Source organism: Lycorma delicatula, chromosome 11, assembly GCF_047948215.1.
Source record: "Lycorma delicatula isolate Av1 chromosome 11, ASM4794821v1, whole genome shotgun sequence".
In the NCBI taxonomy this organism is placed as follows: domain Eukaryota; kingdom Metazoa; phylum Arthropoda; class Insecta; order Hemiptera; family Fulgoridae; genus Lycorma; species Lycorma delicatula.
In genome coordinates this window covers 8,978,870-9,000,521 of record NC_134465.1, presented here as the reverse complement: position 1 = coordinate 9,000,521, position 21,652 = coordinate 8,978,870, and the positions used below count along the sequence as shown (strand labels likewise).

The 21,652-nt window shown below is 31.1% G+C and overlaps 2 protein-coding genes across 2 annotated transcripts in view; one reads left to right on the top strand and one right to left on the bottom strand.

The window, feature by feature from the left end:
• LOC142332427 (uncharacterized) overlaps nt 1-5,422 on the top strand; it is a 267,087-nt gene extending 261,665 nt beyond the window's left edge. Inside the window, exon 4 of the mRNA XM_075378873.1 lies at nt 5,185-5,422. Within this exon, the coding sequence (XP_075234988.1) occupies nt 5,185-5,422 (238 nt within the window). The remainder of the gene's footprint in view (nt 1-5,184) is intronic.
• The window catches only part of LOC142332503 (dynein axonemal heavy chain 1-like), an 897,921-nt gene that overhangs the window by 802,185 nt on the left and 74,084 nt on the right, over nt 1-21,652 (bottom strand). The window lies entirely within an intron of this gene.

Here is a 21,652-nt window from a genome sequence, read left to right as displayed (position 1 = left end):
TCTCCCAGAATTTTTTAACGGTTAAGACAAACTCTCAGAAAAAGACTGGAGGCTTGTGTAATTTCTAGCGGTGGACACTTTGACCATCCATCTCTGGTAACTTTAAAAAAATGTTAACTGTTAAAGTACACCTAATGTTCTACAATAATTAACGTAAGATTATCACAGATAGTTTTATTTTTTTAATTATTAGGTCTATTATTGTGAAAAAATATTACTTAATTTAATACGAATTTACAATACTACAATTAACAATAAATAAAAACAATTAATATTTCACCGAATTGAACGTAAAGTGGAGGACATAGACAGAAAATTATATCAATTTTCTGCCATAACTCGGCTATTTTTTAACCGATTTTAAAAAATAAAATGTAATTTTGTTTAAAATAAAAGGCTTAATAAATAACATAAATTTTGATAAAACTAATATTTACGGATATATAAGGGATTGAAAAATAAACATGGCCGTCATTTTGTAATTTGCGAAGGATTTTAATTCCTGATATTTTGCTAATTTTAAAACTTTATTATCAAGATGCTTACCAAATAAATATTAATTTTATTCCTCTATCCAAACTTGAGATATAAATTTTTATATAAAAATAACAAAATGGCGGGCAGTGAAAGAACAAAGAAGAAATTGAAATTTTTCCTAATGATACTTTTTGTTTAATTTTACAAGTAGAATCCGAAAAAGTATAGCCAGCCCACCATTTTAGACACACTCTGTATATATATTCCTGGTATCAAGTGTGAAAACGGATTTATACTGCATATCTGAGAGGTATTTGAAGGCAGAAAGAAATGGGGTTCTATATGGTTAAAAAAAAAAATCTGCATTATGTTGGGTTTTTAATTTTTGCTCGCCATCTTAACCATATCCACCATATAGAATCAAACTGAATTTTTTTAAATTGCAACCGTATGACATATGATTTCGATTTAAAATTTTACAAGAAAAACAATGGCGAAACCAGTTTTTCTGTTAATGCCTTTGTTTTCGAGTTATTAGAATTCAAATTTGCAACGACTGAAAAATGGTGTTAATAAAATGAGATAAAACGCCTTGAATGAGCAAATTTATTGCGTTTTACATCATACAATAATAAACTTTGAACAGCGCTATAATACTGATAATAATAAACAATAACTAATAATTAAAAAGATAAATTAAACGACTATATCAGCTGCTGATATTATTTACACGTTATTAAATATTGCAATAATTATTTTAAATTTTTAAATATTTTTCATCGTAAATTACTAACAAAATAAATTTTTAGAGCATGCCATTCTACAGTAAATGTTCAAAATGCTTCCCCTCTACAGCTTGGCAATGTGCTAACTTCAATTAATATTCGTTTATAACTTGTTGTATCATGTATGGTGGTACATGAGCAGATTTATCTTATTTCCCTTTCCCCCTTCCTCCTTCCACTTTCCTTTCTTCTTTTCCCTTTCCATTTCCTTTTCCCTTCTTCCCTTTTACCTTTTTCGATTTTTCCCTTTCTCCCTTTTTCCCCGCGCGTAAATAGGTTCAGTAGTTTTTTAGTCTATAGCAGACACACTTATCGGAAACACTGAAATGGAATAGTAAAATATTTAGTATAGCGTGTGTTGATTTTATGTGCTTTTATAAGATTTTTTTTTAAAACTGAATTTCAACATAAAAAATATTTTAGAATTCTGGTCATGAAAACTATTTTTCACATGTTATAAATTTCCCTCTGGCAAGTTGTTATAAAAAACAAAAACAGCAAGCTGTAAAAGCCTCACAAAAAAAATCTCTCCGCCTAATTCCAGAAATAATAAAAGAAAAAAAAAGAGGAAATAGAAAAAAGTGTTTGCAATCAGTTCTTAAACCTACAAAATCCCATTATGAATACTTATTTGTCAGTAAAAGTTTCCTTTTACAGTCACTCTTCCTTTCTTAAGGGATTATTGGAGAAAGAGAGTGAAGGAGAGAGATAACGTTAAAATCTCACTACTCTATAAGGAGAGAGTATTTTTCGTTTGTTCCCGATAGCCGCATAAACTGTTGAACTAACCATTACGAAATTTTAACTGTAGCTTTCATCTAACCCCCGGAATGTTTACCACAATTTAAGCCTTACTAATCTCACTTCTGTATGAACCGTAAATAAAATTTAAAAAAAGTATAAATAAATAACCTAGGATTTCTTTTATTAAATTTAACGTCTATATCGATAATTGTGTATGTCAATATCGATTTGTTCACCAGTTACTATCGATTTACTAAATTAAATATTTTCTGTTTAATTTAGCAGCAGTCCAAGAGAACTCATCCTCACGCGAGAAAAATTGCACTCAATAAATTTTTAATATCATGAATTAAGAAATTTCATCAGGATAATCCATACACATAATCGTCATAGATTCGATTTTCAATTTGGTATTAATATTTTCACAACGCCTAGGTCGACGAGGTTACAGATAGGAAGAACTTCTAGGTCTACTAGAATTTATGACGGTAGACAAAATGAATCTACGCCAGAGCGATCTCAAAGACATGAAGAGCAACGTATATCGACTCAAAATCGATTCAATCGCTCGACTCAAAATCGATTTCAACCTTCGAGAAATTACTGAATATTCCGGAAGACTCTAGATATACCATGCAGCTTTCTGGATTCGAGACCCGTAAGCAGCCGCGTCCCTTGTTCGTTATGCGTGAATGAGGTGTGGTTTTGCACAGACTAGCTCGACCGTACCTGAGATGTATGGTTAACTGAAACCCAACCACCAAAGAAAACCGGAATCCAAGATCTATATTCAAATCCTAATAAAAGATTTTAAGTTTAACCTTTTAAAAAGGAGGATTAAACCTTCTAATAACCCTTTTTTTAGGTTTCGAACCTGAGTAACCTCGACTTCGAAATCAGCTGATTTACGACGAGTTTTACCACTAGACCAACCCGGCGGGTTTCCAGAAATTGAAAATTGTCGATGGAACTATACAAAATTATAATGATTGCATAACACTCAAACAAGATAGGTATGGTTTTTAGTACAATCAGTAATTTGGTTTCTGAATTTTATCCTGATATTTCAGATTTATTGAATAAATCGTATCTTTGATAATCCTGAAGATAAATAATTTTTCCGAGGAATGTAACGGTAAAAGGAATAAATAACATTATTGTTGAAAAGTCTGATGGTAATTTTCATGAATATGTTTTATTGATTGTTTTAAGCAGTCCATTATCCGCTTTAGTTTCTTAATGCTCTTAATCTACCACAATATCCATCTCATACACTGAAATTAAAAGTTGATTCTCCAATTATGTTGTTATGTAACCTTTAATCTGTCAATCTGTGTAATGATACCAAGCTACAGATCAGAGCTATGCGTAATATCGTTGAAGATATAATTCTTACTGGGCCAGAGGCAGAAGAAATTGCATTTATTCCTCAAATCCATATGTTTCCTACGGCGGATCTACCGATTCAATTTAAACGTCTACAATTCTCCATCAGATTTTCTTATAATATTATTGTTATCAAGTCGCAAAAGCAAACTTTCAATCGGGTTAGAATGGATCTCCGTTCAGACTGTTTCTCCTAAGGCCAACTACATGTAGGATTTTCCAGAACTGGTAATTTTAACAACCAAGTAATATAGATACAAACGAGTGTCAAATTAAGAAATTTCAATTTACCCAGAATTTTTATAGTTCTGTAATTTTATCAAGTTTTATGAAATTTTATCTTGGTATAAAGTTGTTATTCATCCAAATTAACCTATTTAATCTGAGCGTAAAAATCTGTGAAGACAGTCCACGGAACGGAACGCAAAGATAACGGGGGATATATTCATCGCAGAACCTGGACAACAGTCCCTTACTGCTGGGTCTTTTTTATTACCGGGTGGATATTTGTTTATTTAGTATCGATTATATATTTGTTTTGTTTGCAGACAGAATTGTGAATCGCGTACCGATTCTTACAGATTAATTTGAAATATCATTACTACGGCTATCGCCTGTTGGAACTCTGCGCAGGGTAGGGTAGATCGATATTAATCTGCAAACGAAGCGTACACTGGTATTGAATTACTAGATTTTATAACGAACTTAGAGCTACTACTGATGGCGTCAAGCGATGTACTGATTCGTGCATCACCCCCGAAGAGACCAGAAACTTTGGCCAAGAATGACTGAGGTGGGGAAATCTACACCCGGCAACTACAGTAGCACTAAACAGACCTAGGGCCCTTTGAGAACTGTAGGTAAAGACCTTGGCCTGGGAACTACCGGCCACCGGATTAGTCCGTGGTGGGGGCCTTACTTAAAGAAATTAAATTATCCTTGGGAGACTAGAATGTATTTGCGTCTTTCTCCAGCGCGGTTTTCCTTCAGTCCATCCACTGAAGGCCTGTAGGTACTATGCGCCTTTCGGGACCGTAATTATTGGAAAATACAATGAACTCCCTTCGATGGAGGGTGTCGCATGTGCAAAAAATAAACCAAAATTATAAATTAGAGGAAAGAGGGATGGTGGTGAATTTAGGTTGGGTAGAATCTTCTTCACTCTCACCATCTTCTTCATCCTGCATCGCCCAGATTCGATATCGTATGATGTTCCTTCTTCTTTCGCCTGTCATTCCGTGTTTTCGATTGTAAATAATTACAGACCGCCATAACCTTAACAAGACCTTTGAAACTTGAAATCCCCTCTCTTGAGCACTTTCTTCATCACCGTATTTATACACTTCATTCTTGGCCTACCCTTTGGTTTTCTACCTGTTTTCTCTGGATGCATCATCCTGTTTGGTAATCTTTTCTCGGCCATCCTTTCAATATGCCCAAACCACTTGAGCTTTGATCTTCCGATTGACTCAGCAAGGTTCCCAATTTCAATTCCTCTCTAATCATGCTGCTCCTTACTCTATATCCCTTCTTGTCTCCCCTGGCACGCTTCTCTTAAATTTCATTTCTACTACTTGTACTCGAACCTCCATCTTTCTACTACCTGTCCAGGTTTCTGCTGCGAAGGACTTAAAATGTATGATAAAATAATAACGGTTTTAATTTTATTAAAGTTAATATTTGCTTGTTTTTATTTATTAATCCACCAACCTTCATGACGACACTTAGTTTAAGAATTATGTCTTTAAACAAATAATAACTTTTTCTGATAGTTTTTTTTTTTTTGTTACAGTTACGTGATCCGATTATACGTCTTCGTGTGTTTCTCCTTATGGCGTCGCAACGTATCATCATCGTTATGGTGTATGCAACAATTTTTCATGCTGTTGTATTATACAAATTTCAGTATTAACTTCTTATTATATTCGATGTGCGGTATAACATTCCGAAGATGTCTTTGGCAATTAATAAGAAATAAATTAAAACCTCTGACGAGACATAAATGTCATTTTTTACGAAACAGACCTTAATGTAACGCCTATTACTATCGTTCGTCAGAAAGTGAAGAGTCAGAACATCGATTGTGAAATTAGATTAAAATAAACAGCTTTCATTTATCGTTAAAGATAATAATGTGTAAGCGTTTAAATAAACGATGGATATTTTTTTAAAAATACATGAAATGTAAAAAAGACTTAAATAGGCTAAGGAAAAATGTGATAATTTATATTTAAGTTGTTATTAAAATAGTATTAAACCAGATGTCTTTAGATGAAATAATCCACACTAACAAAAAACGTTGTTTTATTTCAAGGAGAAATCAAAAATATTTTCAGTACGATATATGTTTTCAAGATAAGTAAACACAGCGTTATTATTGAACCAGTAATTTTTATTATTCATATTCTAGCTAAAAACCAAACAAATTTCGATAGCGTTTTTGCCAATAATTTTAACGTACTGAAGGAAATTTTAAGACATTGTTTCATAATTAAAACGATAATAACGGAAGTTGCTTAACATAAATATAAAAATTAATTAAAATCAAACATTTTATCCCGAAGTATGTAGCTAGAATAGTTATATAAAAGGAGAAAGTAATCATGTCAGAAATGGGATACCGAGTTTTTTCTGCAAATATTTAGTTTCTCAAAAATATGGCTCAAATATTTCTATATATGAAGCAATGATCACATGCAATATGAAGCAATTTTTTTTCCAAACTTAGTTAAGGAGCGGGTTCGAAAAACCAATAGATTTTCTTCACCTTATCAAATCAAATTTGTTACCTAGAATGCATATATAAAATAATCATTTTTTTTCATAAAATCTACCTCTTAAAATTGAAATATATGTTTTTTGTCCTTTTGCTCTATCTCTCTTCGTTTTAAATATGTTTCAATTTTTTTTTTAACGTTTTTACTTCATGTAATATAGACCTATCAAGAAATATCTACAATTTTTTAAAACTATAAACCCCGGACCTAAAACGCAGAAAAAACGTTTTTTGAAAATTTCTATTCCCTTATTTTTTAGCCTTTATCGATAAGGGTGTTAGATTTTGAGAAAATTTTACTTAAGCAAATTAGTTAACCTTTTAGTTTTAGAAAACCCTTTCATAAAATCTATTCCCCATCTCTTCAGTTTTTGTTTTTTTTTGTTTTTGCTCTAACTTTTAATTTTTATTATTAACAGCCGGGAAAGTCGTGCAATACTTTACCAGCTTTATTTTATTTATTCATTTAAAAGTGTTTTTTTTTTCCTTGATAAATTAATGAACCACAGAAGCTTTTAAACTTGTACGTGGGAATATGGAAGTGGTTTTATATAACGTATGAAAAATACCAAGCCTGATCGGGATTCGAATCCGGGATCTCCCGGTTGAAAGACCCAAACCGTACCACTCCGCCACTGAGATCGGCTTTGTCAGAATTAATCTAATTACTATTTTTTATTTTTTTTTTTAAATAAAGAGCTATCATTTTTTTATATTTTAAATAAATTTACACGGCTTAAAAAAATATTTTTTTTAATTTTCCTGTATTTTTTTTTTAGAATTACAAACAAAATGAAAAAATAAAACAAAAGGATATTCGCTCTTTTTCGTAACATATGAATCTGCTAAAATATAAATGTTCCAATAATAAATTATAATTTAAAATAAATTTGAGAACTCCTTTTATCTCCCTCAAAACAAAACAACGTTTTTCTGGATTATCTTTTTTCTCTAAAATAATTGTTTTTTTTTTGTTTTTTTTTTTTATTTTAATAAAAGACTAAAAGAAGAAGAAGAAGAAGACATCTGATATATTTTATAATATACTGTGTTATATATAAAAATATATACTAATTTTGTTGCAAGCTTTTAATTATGCACGCATGTGATATTTTAATTTCCGGAATGCATTTGTAAGTAGTATACATTTAAAACGTTCTACATTAAGTAGCTGGGTACTGTTACCTACAAGTAAACCCCTTGTAAACTGATTTAGACGGTATTCCCATTTTGGTAACAGGCTTGGTGTGAAAATACCTTGCCTGACCGGGATTCGAACCCGGGACTATCAACCGTAGGTACCGGGTTCGAATCCCGGTCAGGCATGCAATTTTCACACGTTACTTGTCATTTATTTCATCCTCTGAAGTAATACCTAACGGTGGTCCCGGAGGTAAAAGAAAAAAAGTAAAAAAAAAAGGTAACAGGCTTGGAACATTTTTCTTTTTTTATGTTTGTTAATGTCGCTACATAAGTATGAAGCTTGTGGGTGGGATACGGAAATGTAGCGTATGAAAAATGCTGTGCCTGACCGCGATCCGAACCCAGAACTTCCGGATGAAAGCCCGAGCTCTACCACTCGCGCCACGGAGGCCTGGAACTTACTTCTGTAATACTTTTGGCCTTTTTTTTCTTTATTACATTATTGTTTATATCAATATTTAAAAAAAATCTTCGGCTTTTTAGGGTAGTCTTTAATTTTGGCAGAAATTTCACAACGGACCGTTGTGAAAAAAGAGAGGGGTAACTCGGAAGACCTAATTCTATGGTAAGAGACCTTTTTGCCGAATACTTTCATGATGAACGCGCACCATGACTTCATTAAGTGATAGATAATTAATTTTCCAGCGCCAATTTTCGCTTAATATTATCATCAACTAATATACACATTTAATCGTTCACAAAATCTCACATACTCCTTATATTTTTGTCCACAGTTTTGAATTTTGCTACGCATTCTGAAGACGTCGTTCATATCTTCTCAATCATCTCTGAGTCTCTTAAATCACTCAAAGACACATCTTTTTTAGATCATCCGCATCAAAACCCACTTTCAACAGAGCGGTTTGTAGAGTTTCATATATTTGATAATACGTTACTCAACATTTTGATCATGTATAAGCGTAGTTTATACACAAATCTTTATTGTTAACTACAAGAACCGGCGATGCTTCACTATTCCTAGATTTGAGTATATATATATATGTGTGGTGTGTGTGTGTGTGTGTGTGTGTGTGTGTGTGTGTGTGTGTGTGTGTGTAGATTAAATAAACACAATTGAAAGTTTGATAAAATATTAACAAAATGAACATTACGGACTTTAAAAAATTTAACCTTTCCCTTTTATCCTTTCTCCTTTTCCACCTTTCCTTTTTCCCCTTTTCCTCCCCATTTCTCTTTCCCTTATTTCCTTTCCCCTTTTCTTCTTTCTCCTTTCCCCTTTCCATTTCCTTTTCCTGTTTTTCCTTTTCCCCGTTTTCCAGTTTTTCCATTTTCTCCTTCTTCCCTTTTACCTTTTCCGATTTTCCCTTTCTCCCTTTTACCCCGCGCGTAAACCGGTCCAGCAAATTTTTAGTCTATAGTGGACAGATATCGGAAACATTGAAATGGAATCGTAAAATATTTAGTATAGCGTGTGTTGCTTTTACGTCTAACAGATAGCGCTGTTTTTCAAAAAATGATTGATTTTAGCTGTCACAGGTGTTACATCTTAGGTATATAAACAGTAGGTATATAAAAACACGCGCGTAATGCAACGTTGTGTCAAAATGTCAAAGCAATGGGTGAAGAACTTTGGCAGATCTAAGATTCTGAACAAACGAAAATTTACATTTTTATTTATACAGATTGATAATAGCTTAATATTAGGTAGCTATAAATGTTTATGGTTTATGCACTCGTGTTAATTGGCTAAAAAACATGCTTCTTACCACTTCAAATATCAAGGCGATCGCCGCTCCCAAACCGCGACCGCGAAAGTTTAACCCCATCGTAAGTTGCTTACTTCCTTTTACATTTCAATAAAGAAGAAGAGGGAACGAGCCAAGCAGCCACCAGCCGTAGACCGAAGAAAGAAGAAAACTGCACTTTCTCCCGTTCCGCTCTTCCGGGCCACGGGTCTTCCCTAGGTTAGTGCTGTGTATTTCGATTACTGCCAACTCACGTAAAGTGCAGGCTAAAGAAGAAAGAAGACCCACAACGCGACTACCGCCACGGACTAAACTCCGGTAGAACAGCCCAGCAGAGAAACAGTGCGAAGGGCAGCCACAAAAGAAGATGAAAATCTACAATTCTCTTACCCACCATCCTCAAAACTTATAATTTAATTCAGTCAGCACATGCGACTCCCCCCGAAGAAGGAGGCGCATTGCTACCTCCAAATAACTAGGGCCCCGGTAGGCTTATTCCTGCTAGCCCATAAGGTGGTAGTACCAAAAGAACTTAAGCGGACGGACTGAAGAGAAATCACGCCGGGAGAACGAGGCTCAAAAGCTTAGTCTCCCACGGTCAGACCCAGTAAATAAATTTCACGCCGGTCCTTACGGATAGGAACGCAAATTACCAAATCCCTCCATAAATAAAACTTAAAATTTATAACCGCTACTAAATAACCCGTAAAACCCGCCCGATAATCCAAAAATACAGCAGGAAGGGACATTGTCCAGGCTCTGCGATCTGTAGAGAGAAATATTGAAAACTCCTGCCATTCTTGCGTTCCCGTTCCCCTAAAAAACATGATTACTTACGAGATTCTAATCAAATAACCACACGGGCGATACAACACGACAGTTCCAGAATAAAATTGTCATACCTTCTATTTAATTCATAAATACGTAACAGTGAAAAAATGTTTTTTAATGAGAAAGTATAAAAGTTGCTATAATCAATATGACGTGTGAATTGATTTAAAGATGTATTGAAGTTAGGCGAACGACTTAATTTATAATTTAAATATATTTCCATATTAAACTTTTCATTATTTTTTTTTACATAAATTTTTATTGAGTCCCAAAAAGGAAAAATGGCTTCCACGTAATAATCTCCAATAAATAACATTACATGCTTTCACCAAATTTTTATTAAAATTTTTTTAAAAATTATAATTCCAAATTTAACTTTAAAAAAAATAAAATAAACTTTAAAATAAATAAATGAACTATAATTACTCATTTTAAACAAACTGCAATTGGATTAAATGAAAATTTACCGTTCAAGATTAATCGATAGCTTTTCTTATAGCAATGAAAAGAGATATTACGCAGATGTTTCACTATTGAAGCTGATTGTAGTTATTCCCAAAATATTGTTAATTCAGGGGAGAAAATTATTAATGAGAAAATGAAAAAAACAACCATTATTATTTCGTTATAAATAGGCTTTTTTCAGGGCGAAAGACGTTTCTTCGGCGTTATCATCGCCCGAACACGATGATGTAGTATGTACGTGTTTTTCTAAAAACTAAACATTAAAAATCCACAATTAAAAATTACATAAAAACGCCCGGAAAACAAAACATGAAATATAAATAAATTACAAAACCTAGTAGAATAACAAAAATTAAAACAATATAAAAACTGAAAGTAGAAATTTAAAAAGTAGATAGATAAATATATAGATAGATTGATACTTTTAAATAAAATGTGCTTTAATGTTTTATGCTTTTCGAGTTATGTACAACATGATGTCTCATGAGTTGCGATCCATACAAAGAAACAACAATTTTGCCCAAGGTTTGACAATTCACGGTCTGCGGGCCAAAAAAAGTCCTTTTTGGCATTAAGAAAATTTTTAAAAAACTAATTTTTTTTTCATCAACTGTGCTTATCAAGTACTCTGGACAACTGTCATCTCTCACGTCACTATACAAGCGATTGTCTTCATTTCCCTTTCTTGTCAATGTGCAAAGGCGTAAGCACGCTCTGCAGCTAGTAGATAACTAGAATCGATAAACAAAATGTGTAAAATGCTTGGAAAATTTAAAAAGTTTTCTATTAATATATATATATATAAAGATTACAATCCAACAACAAATTTTCAATTATGTATGATTATTTGAATCTCCGATGTATACCGCGTTAGGAAACAAATTTTAACAATAGTGATGCAGAAACTTCATTCTTGAACAACCCCAGAAAACAAATAACTAAAATTCTTTTTTAATGTTAATTTAACAAAGATCCTTTTGTAAAAGTTTTCAGTTACAAAAATATTAAGCGGTTATCTCTTCCCTTGTATTTTTATTGGTAAGTTGGGAAATTGTTTTATTCATTTATAGGTCACGTTATCTATATCACTGTTGAAATACGTTTTTTAACTTTCCAACCTATTGTAAGAGGCTTGCATCAAGTCGTAATAAGATTTGGACGGGAGACTTAGACGGTTTATATATATATATATATTTCAAAAGAATAAATTTACGTTTTCTATTAGGATAACTATAAAGACTACAGTTTATATTTTTTTTAATAATTTTTCTAAAAACCATAAAAAATATATTTGTTTTATAATGTTCTGCCTGCAAGTCAGTTAACTGTTTGTTAATTACTTATTGTTTTATCATTTTTTTACCTGTTTAAAAATGTTTACCGCCTGTTTTCTATATTAAAGTATGGAAATTTAAATTTCAAAACTGAGGGGTACTAGTAGATAGAAACAAAAGCGGATCTACTTATTTACAAAATTACTACTTTATGGTTTTTTTAAATTTAAATAAATTGGCGGATCATCTTGGATCAGCCATCTATATAATTAAAAATGTAAAAATGTTAGTTTGTTCAAAATCTTAAATCTCCGAAAGTTATTCCCGAATTGCTTTGAAATTTTGACACAATATTGTATTCGAATACGCGCGAATTTTTATATACCTAAGATGTCACATCTGTGACAGGTAAAAACATGCTTTTTTGAAAAACTTTACTATCTTTTGGACGTAAAATATAGCTATATTAAATATTTTACGATCTCATTTCACTGTTTCCGATATGTGTGTCCGCTATAGACTAAAAAACTACAGGACCGATTTACGTGCGGGGAAAAACAGAGAAAGGAAAAATCGGAAAAGGGAAAAATCGAAAAAGGTAAAAGGGAAGAAGGGGGAAAACAAAAAAGAAAAAGGGGAAAATAAAAAGAGAAAAGGAAATGGAAAGGAGAAAAAATAAAAGGGTAAGGTGAGGAAAGATGAAGGGGAAAGTGAAATAAGGGAAATGGGGGATGGAAAGGGAAAGAGGGAGGAAAGGGGTAAATGGAGAAAGGGAATATGGTAAAAATTAAAATGAGAAAGGGAGAAAGGGAGAAAGGGAAAGGTTAAATTTTGTGAAGTTCCATAATGTTCATTTTTTTAATGTTTTATCAAACTTTCAATTGTGTTCATTTAATATATATATATGCACTCAAAGCTAGCAATAGCGAAGCATTGCCGGGTGTGTTAATATTAAATAAAACTTCTTTTTTTTTATCGGAAAATGATACATGATTTTAATGTAAGATTTTACGAGAAAAACGAAACCGAAAACCGTTTCTCGATAAATACCTTCGTTTTCGAATTATAAGAAATCAAAAGTGCAAAAACAGAAACTTACGGTAGTAATAAAACAATGTAAAACGCCCCGTAGTACTTTTAGACCGGTAGTAACATAGTAACAGTTAATATTGAAATTAATGACCCAAACTCTAATAATAGCAGTTTTGAAATACCTCTTTTAAAGGCCAATATTAACATTGTATCCATACATCATTAACAGAGCTATACTTTTGTTTTCACTTAAAGGACGTATAATACTTCTTGGTAAAATAAAATGAATAAATGACGGTAATAAATAAATTTGCAGCAAAGAAAAAGATTTGAACTACTAAACTTAATTCTCCAAAACACAATTAATTTATAGAAAATCAAATACTAAAATGATATATCAAATGAAAAGTTAATAACTTGCATTGTTCTAGCGTAATACAAATCGCATTATTATAAAGTGTCATGGTTTAACAACTCTAAATGCACATAATATATTTTTTAAATTATCGTATTAACTAATTTAGGAACATTTAACTAAGTTTTAATATTAAACATTGTAATAAAGTAAATAATATCAGTTGACCTAACCATTTAATTTTTAATACTGTTCCAAATTATTAGTTATTTTTTGTTATTACAAATGTCTTTTAGTATTGTGAAGTGTTTTTTAGTATTGTAAGGCTGTTATTAATAGTATGTGAGACATTAATTGTTTAAAGTTTATTAATAGATGTAATTCTGAAGATAATACGAAATAAAAAAAGGGCGTTTTAGCTCATTTTATTACTACCGCCATCTTTCTGTTTTAACAAATTTGATTGCTTATAATTAAAAATATGAAGTCATTTATCGAGAAACGATTTTCGCTATCACTTTTATCGTAAAATTTTAAATTAAAGTCACGTATAAAATGTTCACCTTTGTATTAAAAAAAAAAGTGTGATTCAATGTAACGGACCGAAGATGATGGACAAAAAATCTCGAACACACCATCAAGTTGTAACTATATAAATCCGCTCTTGTTTCGTAAAAATATTATTATTTTTATATTCAGTACCGTAAGTTTAATTAAAAGTATTTGAAAAATCTTATTTTTTTTTTAAATTTTTAAATCACCATTTTGGTTTAATAGGTGGAATTTAATTTTTTTTGATACCGTGTCGCAAAGATCTTTAAAGCAACCTATCACATGACCTTATGTCCCGTATAAAATTTTTGAGCGGCCCTTGAAGGCGCTGTTATCGGAGAACATTTCTAAAGAGAGAATCGAGTTACCTCAAATAACAGAAAAAATTAAAGGGGAATATTCGATCGTAGTTCTAGTTATCTGAAATAAACACATTGTCGGCCCCCATTTTGGATCGGGAGATCAGAATTTAGTTTTAATTGCAAACCATTTGTCGTCTCAACGAGCTCTTTAAAATGGTATATCAAATGAGCTTTCGTTTCATTTTAACATTTTAAGCTGCCCGTCAACCCCCGCCACCCAAAAATCAAAACAAGTGAGTGTTCATTGAAGTAGTCCCTCGGTACAATGAAGAATGCAGAAATCCGTATCCAATTATCTCAATTATAAAAAAAGTTAGAGGGGGTGTAAGTTACTTTTCAGCCACCCGGTATATATATAATGCGTATAGGATTTTGATTGAAAAAAAAATATTCTAATTAATGTCTTATTCAGTTCAATAAGATGTATTTTTTGGTTAAAACAAAAAATGAATAAAATATTTAAAAAAAAAAAACATAAAAAGTATGAGTAAATAAGAAAGTAAACGTGAATGCATTTAAGTATTATTTTATATTTTACTGCTGGCTGAATTCGTAAGTAATAGGCCTAATTATAATAAATTTCTATATTTATAATAAAAGTTTATATATATATATATATATATATATATATATATATATATATAAAATCGAATTTACTTGTATTATTTCAATAAAATTTCTTTATTTATATATTGTAAGGATTAACTATTAAAAAAGCAAGCCTTGATAATATTTATATTAATTAAAATTTGATATAAATTTATTACATACTTCAAAATTTTCTTTTCGAATCATTTATACCAGAAATTTTATTTGGAAAATATACAAAAAGAAATTTTAAAAAAACCACACTTTTTTTGAATTTCAAATTTTAAAATGGTTAATTTTACGAATATACTTTATTTTTATATTTCTTAAACAAAAGAAAAACACTAATATGAAATTTTTACGGTATAATCCTCAAGCGATTCTTCAAAAATCAACCGACATTTCCAAAGCATTTTTCGGCCGAGTTATAATTTTTTGAAAATGTTTGATACGTTTTCATGAAATTGCACATTCGATGCAAAGGTTGAGCGACAAAATTTCGTATTAAAATGTTTTATCTGTAAAGTTTAAGAGATATGAAAAGGTTTTTCAGAAAGTTTCACCTCATAATATCCCATATAAAAGAAGTTACAAAAATTTAAAGAACACCGATCCGTAACTCGAGCGCCAGCCGCTCGGGCACGCCGGTACAACCGCGCCGGCTAATTAAAAAAATATAATATCGATTACTTTGTTTTAAGATTTGTTTTCATATTTTTATGTTTAACAAAGTACTTTATACCAATATGTATAGATTACTATATTTAAACCTAACAGATACGCTAAAAGATTACCTGCAAATCGAAGGATTTTAAGTTCTATTTATATTTTTAGGAGGTAGTCATGTTTCGATCAATAAATTACTTGAAAATTTGTTTTGACTTTCTTTTGAAGATCATTTATTCAAATCAAGTGTTGGATTTTTTAAACTTAAAAGTTTGCCGCGTGCATTTAATTCATAATACGTATTCTTGCGAAAACCGTGTAGCGCATGCTTCAACAGGTTTGCTCGCAGGCTATCGACTCGTCTACGCGCATTGAAGTACTGAAAGAGTTAGTTGAAGATTTTTTTACTTTTCTACTGCCTACGAAGTGAAAAAATATAATAAATTTATATATTATTCACCGAATAGTTGTTATACTTTCGTGCATGTAATTTCTTGATATCGTTAAGTTGTCCGTTTGTTTTTGGTTAATATGGATGACTAATTCAAAAGGAATTTTAACACCTGATTTTTTATGACGGGGACTCGGCAATGGAATATTTAGAAAATTATTTTTGTTCTTGTAGCGGCAAAAATGCGTGTACAATTAATACATGTTCATGTATACAACCAGAACTCAATTGTTGTAATATTTGCATACGTCACTAATAAAACATAGATAAATGAAAAAAAGAATGGATAATTTTTTTAAACGCGAAAAATAATTTAAAAAACTATATACTGTGGTAAATATATATATATGTGGTAATATTAATACATTACTATTATAGTATTTATAAATTATAGGTAGATTAGAATTCAGTAATCTGTTAAACGTCAAAAATATATAAAATTAAATTTTAAACTACGTAATCAGTATTATATTTTTGACGTGACGTCTTATAAATCGATGAACGCCGGCAGCACGCACGAAAAAGCATGACTCATTGTCCCGTTCCGCCTGAGCCGAGCGTACGAGCGAGAACGCGCCATGAGCAAGAGAGACGCATGATCGGCCTAACCGTTCGGTTTGTGCCGCATCTATCTCTTCCATTTGATTTCAAATTAACAATTTATTGTTATTGATTTGATTTCAGTTTATTTAATAAACTATAATTAATTATTCATGATTATATTTAAACAAATTATATAAGTTAAACTTGCAAAAAAAATAAATAATATTTAAAAATTGAATTTTAATGTTTATTAACCAGAATTTCGATTTACTTAACACACGAGTTTTAAAAATATTTAGAAGTGTTAATGACAAGTTGAACCGCCTAACCGTCGTGCAATGGAATATACTATCATGTCAAGCAGGTTTTGGCGGGCTTTTCAAAAACAGCAATTTCATTAATTTGATTTATAATTTCAATCGTTTTAAATTGACAATTTATCAACATTGATTTGATTAAAGTTTATTTCAATAACAAATTGTTCATAATTATTTTTGAACTTGCAAAAATTATTAAAATTAATTATTATTAAATGAAATGAAAAATGGAATATTGACGTGTTTCATTAGCTAATTAAACAATCACTTCGATTCAATTTGTTTGTTTAAACAAGTAATTTTTGAAAACATCAAATCATAGCGCCCGCGACATTGTCGGTCTTTGCAAGACGTTGTCACGCTCAAATCTCGTGTGAAACGTAGTTCCACACAAACCATTTTTTTTTTTTTTTTTTTTAATAAGCTGGAGCGAAATTCAGCTCGCGGAGTTCTTTAAATTTATATACTTTTTCTAAGGCATACTAAGAGCTGAAATTTTCTAAAAATCTTTTCCATATCATAAACTTTCCAGATAAAAAACTTTAATTCGAAACTTTGTTACCCAACTTTTGCAATTGAATGTACAAACTCGTGAAAACGCACCAAACAATTTCAAAGAATTATATAACTCAACCGGAAAATGCTTTGGAAATTTCGGTCGGGTCTTGATTTTTGAAGAATCGCTTAAATATTATACCGTAAAAATTTCAAAGAGAAATATCGAAATTTGGCCGAGATATAAATATTGTCAGTTAAAGGAAAAAAAATATTAAAATTTCTATTTCGCATTTTTAACAAAAAATGCACTTTAAATAATGTTCCCAAATGTTAGATAAAAATAAACTTATATATAAATCATAAACGTATATATAAACATAAAATCGTGTTCAGGAGACTTCAAAACGAAAAGAAATGATGGTCCTCTACCCCCGACACCACTTAGAAAATCTTATCGAAAGCAATAGCAATTTCTACAAAATCTTTGAAAATTCATTAAAAAGAATAAAATTTACATTTTTTTGGGAATCATTTGCAATTTTTAAATAAATATCTTTTTTCAGAAAAACTAAATTTAACACATACTCCTACCTCGAAACGATTTATTATTTGTTATGATATTACCCCACCAAAACGTCTCCATCGGGTAATTCAAAAAATTAAATGGAAGGGGACCCATCATTTTAAAGCCAATTGAAAACAAATGAATTTAACTAAAAATCGTCAGGTTATTTTACAAATCTGACCAAAATTACTATCATTTAAAAGTTTTCATAGCTTGTTTCAAGAATGGACGACGGTACACTTCAAATAGCATCTTATCTTAAAAAAAATCCACAATCTTGTGGTAGGATTATTTGAAAGTTTTTTTTATGCCGAAAAATCTACCGGTTCGGTTCGGGTGAATCCAGACTATTCTTTCTCCGGGTTTGAGACCTGATTCGGGTTCTACATAAAAAACTAAGGGGGATATCTTCCAGGAAATTTCAATTGAAACATCGGTGTCCCTCCACAGGGAGTCAAAATTTCAAAAAACGGGTAACTGCATATTTTAATGCCGAAAACAAGTTTAAGAATACATGCCTATACATGTTTGTAAATGTGCTCGGGTTCTGCCGATTCACGCGACTTGAGAGAGAGCCGAGTGAGAGAAGGCTAAAGAGAGAGGATGACTGAGAGAAAGATAAAAATACGCCTGTCTGAATAGATAGATTATTCCTTCGCTATCTACTTATTCTATTAGTATTTCACTGACAAGAAGTTTTTTAAAAGTTATTGTAGTTCACTTTTGAAATTGCTACTGTCAGTTATCGATGCCGTAATATGATCTTGTTTTCTACGGTAAACGACGTTACGTACTGAAATATGCAAAAAAAGAGAAAATCTATCGAAAAATTGCGTATCGATATGGTATTTACGAGAACTGTTAAAGATACCATGCTACTCCGACCATAAAATTGCAAATAAATCATTTTACCGAGTTCTACGCCACAAAAAAAGTTATCATAGCTATTAAACTATACATAGCTATAAAACAAAAATATTTTGCGAAAAAATTTATATAAACTACGAATAATATTTTAATAATAAGCAATCTAAACGAGCCTTCAGTAAGAAATATAATTTGTTTACATCAAAAATTAATTTAAATGTCACGAAAAGATATTTGAAAAAGTATGTTTGGAGTGTCGCTTTATATGGAAGTGAAACTTGGACGATCGGAGTATCTGAAAAGAAAAGATTAGAAGCTTTTGAAATGCGGTGCTATAGGAGAATGTTAAAAATCAGACGGGTGGATAAAGTGACAAATGAAGAGGTATTGCGGTAAATAGATGAAGAAAGAAGCGTTTGGAAAAATATAGTTAAAAGAAGAGACATACTTATAGGCCACATACTAAGGCATCCTGGAATAGTCGCTTTAATATTGGAAGGACAGGTAGAAGGAAAAAATTGTGTAGGCAGGCCACGTTTGGAATATGTAAAACAAATTGTTAGGGATGCAGGATGTAGAGGGTATACTGAAATGAAACGACTAGCACTAGATAGGGAATCTTAGAGGGCTGCATCAAACCAGTCAAATGACTGAAGACAAAAAAAAAATAAGCAATCGAATAAAAAACAAATGCAAAATGAAATTACAAAAAACAAAGATAAGAAAAACAGGTGAGTAATGCTTAATTATTAAACCTGTGATCATTTGAAAAGTTACCACATTTATTATTTAACGCTATCAGACCCATCGTATTTCTGTTTACAGGCATGTACACTATTATCGACGGGAACCTTTTTCAAATTATTTTCAAAAGGGTGGAACTCACCCCTTCATAACAAAATTAACTAATGAATGATTTAACTTTAATTTTTTGATTGACAATGATTCATTCCCGAATTAGTTTTTATTTAATCATTAAGTTTATCTGGTAATAGATTTTTCAACATGTTGACAGCAAAGAAGTAGGTACCTTATTATTGGTTTTTCGTATGTTTAACTGATACTATAATGCTGTGTTACTGGTACGTTTTTTTTTCAATGCTGGAGAAACCTAAAACCCATATTTTTAACAAGAACAGACGATTTCAGACCTAATTGCTTTGGATCACTAATACTGTATCCAAACACAACCTAAAAACACCACATTTTTAATCATAACTCCAATACCAGTGAACCAATTTGTATTTTATTTGTACCAAATTACTAGTCATTCAAAGGACCTTCTAATGACTTGTAACAAGCCTACACCGTCTCATTTAAAAAAAATAATAGTTTTTCAACCCTTGAAAACTTAAAAAAACTCTTTAAGGCCGAAATTTTGTGCCGGTAATTTAAAAAATAATTCTCATAATTTTATTCCGTGGATTTTGATTATTTTAAATGATTTAAGAAATAATATCATATAATTTAACAGTTATTTTTGTTGGACTGAAATTTAAAAAAAGTACTACCCCAAATAGTTTTTCACAGTACCGAGCAAAGGGGTGAGCAGATTTTTATTTATTTTCAACAAAATTCATTATTTTCTTCAGATTAGCAATTAATTTAATTAATTGTTACCATTGCCATTTAATATTTTTGAGTTGGGGTACGTGTAAAGGAGATGGCGGATTCCACCCCTTTGAAAATAATTTGAAAAAGGTTCCCATCGATAACGGTATACATGCCTGCAAATAGAAATACGATGGGACTGATATCTGTTGAATAATAAATGCGATAACTTTTCAAATGACCACCAGGTATAAATTGAACGAATTAAAATTTGAGATGAAGGTAACAAATTAGTTCCAAATATTTTAGGCTTTTGAGTAAAATTTTAGGCAAAATATAAAAACAAGGCTTGCTTTAACGTAGTTATTTATCGTGTATATAATACAAATATTACTATATTTTTAGAGGTAAATACATTTAAATGTAATAATGTTCAAGATGTATTAGCGAGATAAAATTAATCGGAGGTGTTTATTAAATTCTCTCCCTAGCATTACAATAGGGTTATCCTTTTAATATCTTAAAATAGAAAAAGAGAACCGTTCTTTATTGGCACGGTATTGATTAATTTCCATACCCACCATCATAAAATAAATATGACAATACAACCGATTATAATTTATTCTATATTTCATATACTGAAAAACTAAAGATTAGTCCTGACATCAACACTTTTGGAATTATATTGTAATCCATTGTAACTTTGCATATTAATTGTTAATAACTCGTAATTAAATCAATAAATGTTTCTTTTAATTTTTTTTCTGTATATTACAAAATTTAATATAGTTTTTACTTTATATTCAAAGTAAAATAATAATTTAGATGTTTATATGCAGCCACATTTCGTAAAATAAGACATGAACCTATACGTACATAATAAAATTCTTTTTTTCAATTATATTACTGAAATTATATGAAACATAAAAATTTGAAAAACTAAAATGGTGCATCTTATAAAGTATAGCATAAAATAAATTGCAAATTTTTATTTTTATTTTCAATTTTATAATGGATTGTTTGTCACCAATAAAAATATAAACTCAATTTCATGTAGAAATTGTTTATATTACCAGGAAAAATAACTGTTTTATGATAAATCTATTGAACACGGTTCTGCTGTAATATTTTAATAAAATAATTAAAAGTAATTCATAAGTGATACATCCACTTTACCAGCAAATAAGTGTTAAAATCTTCGAGATCTTTCAGTTTTTTCAAACCATCATAAGGAGTTAATATAAGGGAGCGGTAGAAATAACTCCCGAATTTGCCACCGTCGTAGCTCAGCGCTAGTGGTAGTAGGCGGGTCCGGACCGGTTCCATAGTGCAGGTCTGGTATAGCAATTTTCAGTCGCTAACATGGCGTAGAGCGATGAACATCGTATGTTCGTCATCGAAACTTATTTTAAAAATGGTGATTCTGTAATCTGTACGCAGCGATTATTTCGTACACACTTCGAGATAAGTCGACACGGTGCAATCCCTGATAGGAAAACCATTCTAACACGGGTTAGAAATTTTAGAGTTACAAGTTCTCGGCTATGAAAAAACCACCGCCAGGTAGACCTCGCAGCGTTCGAACTCCACAGAACGTTCAACTACTCCGGCAAGCAGTTACACGATCTCCAAGGCGACTAGCCCGTAGGCACGCTGCC